This window comes from Pangasianodon hypophthalmus, chromosome 13 (assembly GCF_027358585.1).
Source record: "Pangasianodon hypophthalmus isolate fPanHyp1 chromosome 13, fPanHyp1.pri, whole genome shotgun sequence".
Lineage (NCBI taxonomy): Eukaryota > Metazoa > Chordata > Actinopteri > Siluriformes > Pangasiidae > Pangasianodon > Pangasianodon hypophthalmus.
The window spans coordinates 1,457,190-1,465,763 of record NC_069722.1 but is presented as its reverse complement, the minus strand read 5'-3'; the positions used below and the strand labels follow the sequence as shown (position 1 = coordinate 1,465,763).

Below are 8,574 nucleotides of genomic sequence, written 5' to 3'. Positions count from 1 at the left end.
CACGCACACACACACGGGGTGAAGGCCCTAACGTATTTACTCTGCTTTACGTTTTATATCCTTTATTTTGACAAAGTGCTTACACACACACAGCGATAATAATAACATCGTGTGTTTTAACATCGTAAGTTTTGACGTAACTCAGCAGCTGCGTCCGAAATCTCTGTATTTATAAATCAGTAACTGAGAAATTTATAAATTACTCCGTTTAAAACTTTAAATATTTCTGCAAAGCTGCTTCGTAACAACGTCGTTTAAAAAGCTCCATACGAATAACACTGAATTGAAATCCGCGGACGATCTACCGCCTCCGCCGAGACTCTGCAGTATGGAAGCTGCGATATCCCACAATGCACCGGGGCCGGCGTGGAAGCGCGGTCGGGATCAGAAATGGCGGACGGCGGCGTGTCGACTCTCTTTAAGTGTAAGTGCTGCAGGTATTAAACGCTGTTCCTTGTGGTTAAAGAGCTCTTGTTTAACAACACCTGAGTAAACTGTTAACTTGTTGAAGGTTTAAACAAGAAGAGAAAAAAAAAAACAAACAAAAAACAGGTGCACTAATGTTTAAGTTTTTGCGGTTGTTATGACATCATAGGTCACATGACAATGCTAACATGGCGGATGTAGCGGGTTCGGATTATATTCGTGCTACACACGTGTAACTGATCAGTACGTACTGTACGAACGGCCGAGCAGCAGGTACTGAATCGCACGCAATACGCGATTTACGTCATTTAAATCACAAAAAAGTTTAGTTTTTTTTTTTATCAACGATCTAGCCAGCTGACGTTAGCAATAAAAATTATATTTATTTATATTTATACACTTATTCACCTCATCAAACGAGCAAACTGTTTAATCAGCATATTACGCTCGAGTGAAGAGCTGTAGTCGTGCGCAACAAATAGTAAGAAATTGTACTAATAAAATAGACGTTACGATTTTTTTTTTTACTTTAGTTAATGAGCGAAGTGAAGGGAAGGGAAGTGGGCGTGTCTCGGTGCTCAGTGCTCGCAGACTTGAACTGCTCGCACTGCTCTGCGCTCAGCGATACGTTTACGCGCGCACGATTCACACGCTCAAAAGTCTTAAGAACTGACGATGTGTTTCGTATCGTTTCTAGAACAATCTTTGTGTCTAAGCGGTGTGTTAATGTAAGACATCACATGACCCGCCATGTTTAATCGTTTAGTAATTAGGAATATTGGCGTCTTGCTACGATTTAAAATTGATAAATTGATGAAACGAGCAATTTCTTTTGATGAAGATAAACTTTCGAAAATCGAGTACTAGAAATTTCCTTTCGGCTTCCGAACTTTAACGTGTTGCGGAACGCAGAAATGCTCGTAACAATGCCGCAATATCCGAGACGTGCGACGTTCGCGCTCTGATTTTAAACACTTCTGCTTGTTCATTGTTGACGTCTTCGCTCTCTCTCTCGCTGCGATACTTTCTCTCAGAAACACGAATTTCTTCTGTTCTTCTTCTCCTGAGTTTGGACCAACGCAGCAAGATCTCTATTAACCCCACGTTCACACTGGCATGGACACGGAGCTGCGATTTCAGCGACGTTTGAACTGAAATGTTCTCGGTTCAAATCCAATCGACTGGCTCGAATGATTCCTACGGCGCATTTCCGATGTTTCTTGATTTCCTAACTGCGATGAGCTCTCCGTGGTTTCAGCTTTATCCTTTCATATACGACCTCTCGTTAGATGTCTCTGTTAGACACAGAGACGTGACGAAGAAGTTCGGAGATTGTCTGTGCCTCTGGTGAGTGTACGTAGTACAGTCAGTTCGGATGGGGAAAGTTATTTCCATTGCTAATTTTATCGACACGGCGTTAAAAAAAAAATATCACTGACGCAATGGATGTGAATTAAAATCCCAGAGATAAATCTGGAACTAATCACATATAAACACAGAAAACAAATCCAGACTGAATAGGGCTTTAGAGACGTCGCACTCGTTTCCGTTAATGTGTAAATTTGCTAAGTTCCTGAGAAAAGGACTAATTTTTGTTCCTTTCGGGATTTTAACTTCTCAGTAATTCAGCTCAAAGCACCGAAGGACCCTAATGTTTTTGGCAGAATTTTTATTTTATTTATTTTTATTATATTATTACTGTTATTATTTTTATTACACCAACAGACACTGCTGCACCCTTGGTGCTTGGACCCGCCAGTCGCTGCTTGCAGCTATATTTATTAATTAAAATTTATTGACGAATCATTTCCTCGTAAAACTCCGACACACACATGCGAAAAATGAATCGAAATACGCATTTCGTACTGCGGTAATTATTTAATTCATATTATTTATAATTTAAATAATAAGTTTATTTATATTAAGTCTTATTTATACTCCGTCGGCAGAAACGTAATCAGCACACGGTTTATTCCTCTATAAAAAGTTTCCCGTATCGTAATTCGCATCACTCCGTCTTTTAGATAAACACGACTCTGTGCCGAAACGGAAATAAAAGAGTTTAATCGTCTTCTTCACCATAAAGTTCAGCGCTGCGTGAACGCAAACACCTCGTCACCGAACATCGTAAACGTTTCACGCAAAAAGCAAACTGATGATGAACTTGTCGTAAAACTCCGAGGGGAATTTCATATCGTAATAAATCACGTCACATGACGCTTTCCTGAGATACTGAGGTAACATTTATTTAAAAACAGTAATCACAAACTCTAAAATTTACTACTAAACTTTTACAATTGTAAAAGTTTATTCTTTACGTGCTATTAAAATTTATTCCAATTGTTAGAATGAATTTTTCCCCCTTTTCTGTTTAAAGTAATTTATTTTTCTAGACAGAAAACACATTCCTCGTGGTTTTTTTTTTTTAAATTCGACGTGACGGTTTTGTTAACAGTTTGTTAGTAAACTTACGTATCATGATAAATATCGTGTATCGTAAAGATTTCTTGGCACATCGTCGATTCTCTAAGACGTTTCTACGATGCGCTGTATGTGCCACATCTTTAAATCTTTAAAACAATCCGTTCAATACTTCATTTACGCTCTACAAAAATAAAATTTCTATTTTCATTTTTAATAAATTAAAAATGTTAGATATTAAACACAGAACATGAACATCAAATCAGCTGCTTCTTCTCAGTTTGTAATTATTATTAAATTATTTTTTTTTAATTAACAAATCATTAATTTGTTAACATATCGTCACATCACCCAGCGCTAGAAGATCCTCTAACGACAGACTGGCGATTAAAGAAAATAAATACGTTGTGTTTACGTCGTTAATCGGCGTGATCCGGAGATTCGCTCGTACAGAGAGCGGCTTCCGAAACATAACGGTATAATCGTTAGTAGCGACGTTATGTCTGTAGAAACGATGTTTTAAACGGCGAAGACGAGGAGTTTCGAGTCGGGAAAATTAAAAGAGGAAAGCGTAAACGCAGACGCTACAAAGTTTGCTTTATTCCATATAAGGACACACGAAGTGCAACAATACTTTCTTAACATCTTTTATATCCCACGCCAGAGAGGCGGAGCTTCGTTTTTGTTTATTTTTTAAAACAGGGATTATTTTCTCAGAGGAACGCGCCTTATGTGAAAAAGCGTAATCTGCATATTCCTATAAACTAATTAATTTTAACAACAACAAAATGATCTATTTAAATCGAGCTGACGACAGACGCGCCGATTTATAAACAGATTTTTTTTTTTTAATCGTTGTTGATGTTGAAAATCTTTCCGTAAGAGCCGTTTATTAACGTTTAACCTTCATGGAAGGAGTCTCCAGTGTCAGCGCTTTGTAACAGTCAGAGGTAAATCTGTAAATAAGTTTCTCGACATCTTCAGGACGTCAGGACTTTACAGTTTTTTTTTTTTTTTTACGTTTTCTTAGTAACACGACAAGCTGCACTTTATTTTTTATCTTAATAACTTCAATAAGAAAGAGAAAAAGAGAAAAGGAACATCGAACATCGCACAACTTTAAACGGATAAAAAGTACAAAGAAACTGCTGAGGTATAAGGGGAAAAAAAAACACTTTAGGATGTGCTCTTATCGGAAAAAAATAATCTTGTTCATTTTTTTGTGTCTTCAAGTGTGTATTAACTTTTTTTTTTTTTTTTTAATGTATACATCAGTGACTCATATTTACTCCAAAAACGAGACACAGTGAAGAACCGGTCAGATTGCGCAAATTCAGTTATCCGATTGCAGACGATGATTAGACAATTGATAAGGTGGAAAAAAAACCGTCTGCACGCTACGCAGCGTGTGCGAAAGAAACGCTAAATACGGTCAACGCGCTCCGCGATTTCCGGATTTGGAAAGAAAACGCAGCAGGTTTAAACGTCTGTTTCACGCGCGGTTTAAAATCACATCCGTCTAGTTTTCTACCCTCGAACGAGCGCCGCGTCGCCTGTTAACGATCGATATCCGATTGCGCGCGTCACGTCAGAATTCCGTCACGCAATATTTGCTGCGCACAATAGATCGCTCGTTTCAGGGAAAGAAAACAGACGAGTGAGACGAGTTCCCGCTTGATAAACCTACCCCGTGTTGTTTTTTTTTTCTTTTCTTTCTAATTGAATTCCCTTCTGTCAAAGTGAAACTGCAAGCTGATATCATGACATCACACCAAAAAAACTCCAGCTCGGGGGAAAGAAAAAAAAACAAACAAACAAAAAAACAACGCTCTGAATGCCGTGTTATTTTAATTCGCAAACTTTAACGCTCTCACAGACCGTTATTCATCAAAGCTGCGAGGAATCGCACGTTAAAGGTTCGTAAAATCGACGATTCGAACGTTAAAGAATCGCGTTAAAGAATAAGGCTGAAGATTCGAGCGCCGACGATGAACCAGATTTAATCAGAAAACAAGCCACGCCCACTAGCCCATTATTCACATATGTATACGAGACGCCCAATGAAATCCTCACGAACGTCTAATTTACATAACTCCGCCCTCGTTTGTGTGAGTGTCACAGTCATGAGGCGAGAAAAAGAAAGAACGTTAACCTTATTCCGAAGAAAGAAGTAAACAGAAAAAGAAGAAAACAAACAAACCAACAAATAAATAAATAAATCTCAGTGAAGAGAAGAAAAGTTTGAGCTGCTTTTGTCCGAGGTTTCTGCAAATTAAAAGTCAGATGTGTTTTTTTTTTTCCAAAGCTACGATCAGGTAGAAATCAGATCTACTTCCGAATCTCACCTACACGTACTTACGCAAACTCTAGTTTCCATCCTGCACTTAATAAATAAAAGAAAAAAAAAAAAAGGAGAAAGAAATTCACCAAATACTAAAAATCAGCCGGTTTTAAAAACACTAGCCCTATTCGGACGGGATTATGTACGACTGTTCTGTACACGCTGTAAAACCTCGACTACCCGGGAAAGCGAAAAGAGAAAATAAAACGGTTACGAAAAAAAAAAAGCGAGATTCTGTAATAACCATAACGACGGCAGCTACAGGTATAACAGGTATAAAGCGGTGATTTATATTCACACACGCCATCATCAGCTTTTACTTTTCTATAAATAAGGACTAGTTTTATCGCAGACGCGTCCTTAAATATCTAAAGACGCACGTAACGCAAACATAGGAAATACGACCAGCCACAAACAGGCGTGTAAAAAAACACGTACTACAGACGTCATGCCGATAAACGAATCCGATCCGAACAGCGCTCACGAATTAAATACAACCAGTGAAACAGAAAAAGTGTTTGAAAAGCGCCGGCGCACGATTCGTCTGTCCGAGACTCCGCCTCCGGGTCGGAGCGTTAAAAACGTACGAGACGAGCTGATAAAAACCCACGTGATTCGCATCACGCTAAACTGTTAACGTTCCCACATGTGCAGCTTTCTTTATCGTTATTACGTATCCTTCTGTACTTCATTATTTACGCTATTTCACGTTCAACTTCGATAAATACGTAACTTAGTGGAATTTGCGGACGCTCATTTTACGAAGAGATTCGACCGCAAACGATCTCTGACTCGAAATATAATTCACATTTCATTTGCGTTAAACGTGCATCCATCATTTTAACAACACTCTTTATTAATATTTAGCTATTTTACGAAACTTTACGCATCTTTCCGCCGAGACAAAAACGTACCTTAATGCAAATATGATCAATTCAGCGCACGACGTTAAACCGGTAGCTACAGACTTCCTTTCAACCAAAGAAGAAAACTGAACTGATTAATTTTTTATTTCGAATAATTCTTTATAGCTTTTTTTAAATGTCTCTGGTGGGAATTTGTTGGCAGATTTAAACCTTTTTCAGGAAAAAAATAAAAACAGAAATTTATTCTCTTTCTTTCTCTGAGCAGGGGAAATTGTGTTTAGTTTTCTGAAACATGAAACAAACAGAAAAATTAATGAAAAATGTCGATAATTAAAGAAGGAAATGAACTTTTTTTTTGCAGTTTTACTGCTGACCTGGGAACTACTGCATGTTCACATCAGCACTATATCATCCACATCAGCGATTAAACCCTGCCTTATGACCATTTTTATACATAACAATGATTAAATGTCAGAAATAATCCACACATTAAACTTAAAATCATATTGAAACCATTTCACTGCAATCAGGAAAGAAACTGAACAGCCAGCTGAAGCTCCACTGGCGAGCACAGGATACACAATGTCATGAATTTTTTAGCACAAAACCTCATTTAAATCTCTTTATCACAATGCAAACTCAAAGTGGATACTATAACCGGGAAATATTTAACATTTCATCAGAATCAGAGCAAATAAAAGTGCAGAAATCCTCTCACCTTCCAGGAGACGCTGTATTATGGAGTCGATATTTAATTTGTCCGGTTCCGCCATTTTACTTTTATATTTTCTCGATTTATTCAAGCACGTCAGGTATTTCAGTCACGAATAATCTTCAAGATCCAAAAAAATAATAATAATAACAATTACAATAAGGCCCCAAGAAAAAAAAATACCGGGCAAGTCGTTAAAAAAAAGAAGAAAGAAGACAAAGAAAAGAAAGATACCGTTATCGGAATACCGTCGTTTTTGGTTAGCCGCTAGCTTAGCTTTCCTTGGCTAGCTGCTTACATTTAGCTTAGCTACACCGCGTTAGCTTATTAAATACCCGTATTAGAAGTGTTAAACCAAAAAAAGGGTTTATATAATACAAAAATACTAGCTATAGCTCCACTGCCTCTCTGTTTTTCTTCCAATTATTCCGACCGTCTTCACCCTTTTTTTTTTAACGGTCCCTCTCTTCCTTCGGTCCTCCACCAGCACTAAAAAAAAAAAAAGACAGGACCGTGCTGCTAAAGAAGGGAGGGACCTCTGAGCGTTCGTTTAACTCTTTTCGACAGCGGATTGGTCCGCGGATCAGGTTTGAACCGAGATTCTGTGCGCTCATTGGTCGCTCCTTACGTCAATCTCTTCAGTTCAACGCAACGCCCCGGTTGTAGAACTGTGACGTCAACGCACCGACTGACATAGTGCGGAATGAATCATCTAGGTGATTCGATTCATTTATGGTTCATTTCAATACTCTACAGTGAGTCGACTCTTTAACTCACTGATTCGTTCAAATGGAATTGCTTATTTTTTTCTCATTAAATGAAAAGGTGGATGCTCTAACATTACCAAAACCTGCCAATGTTTTATTTAATGCTTATATCATATTATATTTTTTATTTTTTAAATGAAATACAACAGTCTATAAGGCAATGTAAGTATAATATGGATGTATATACATATAATTTAAACCCTATTTTTTCTTTTACTATTTTATTACTTTATGACTATTTCTATTATTTTTGCATGACTAAATATAAAGGTTTATTTCCCATATTTTTTTCTTTAGTGTAAGAAATGCTATGGCACAACTTTTTGTATTTATTTATTAATTAATTAATTAATTAATTAATTAATTAATTAATTAATTAATTAATTAATTAATTAATTAATTAATTAATTAATATATTTTTAATGGTAGTCTTTCTTTAAAACACAGTTATCACCCTGCTAGTTTGTGAAAATAATAATAACAACAAAATCATATATAATAATACTACAAGAAAATACAAGAAAATACAGTAATTCAAGAAAATACATATATAAAATTAAATGCCCCTAAATCCCTGTTAGTTGTAGGATTTTGAAGCTTTACATCTTTCCAGATGTGTGAAAATCACCTCTGGATGATTATTTAAGGAGACATGAAGGTTTGTTGATTAGATTAAAGCTATGATTTGAGTTTTTATGTTTTGTTGGATGGCAAATCTTGCTATTAACAAAAAAATATGTCCACTAAATGCACACAAAAGCCCTGGAACAATAGAGGATGTTTTTGCGTTTATTGAGGAAATAGCTAGATTTAGGTTTCATGGTTTTACAGTTTGTTTCCTGGATGGTCAGAGTTCAGCATGGCTTGATCATCTCCCTATTAGACACAAAATAATCATGAAATTATCTCATCGGTTCACATCAGCACCTTATTTACACTTGCAATCGTGTAAATATGACCAAGACTCCTTTTACTGCACATTTCTTTAACAACACTTAAATATAGTCGGTTTATCTGAACCACTGTGTGTATATTTCCTAT

General features: G+C 36.7%; 1 protein-coding gene across 1 annotated transcript in view; it reads right to left on the bottom strand.

The window, feature by feature from the left end:
- Nucleotides 1-7,273, bottom strand: part of ppp1caa (protein phosphatase 1, catalytic subunit, alpha isozyme a) — a 21,888-nt gene extending 14,615 nt beyond the window's left edge. Inside the window, exons 1-2 of the mRNA XM_034310224.2 lie at nt 7,001-7,273; nt 6,773-6,886 (exon numbers count right to left, since the gene is read on the bottom strand). Coding sequence (XP_034166115.1) covers nt 6,773-6,827 — 55 coding nt within the window. The 5' untranslated portion in view covers nt 6,828-6,886; nt 7,001-7,273. The remainder of the gene's footprint in view (nt 1-6,772; nt 6,887-7,000) is intronic.
- Between the last annotated feature and the right edge of the window lie 1,301 nt (nt 7,274-8,574).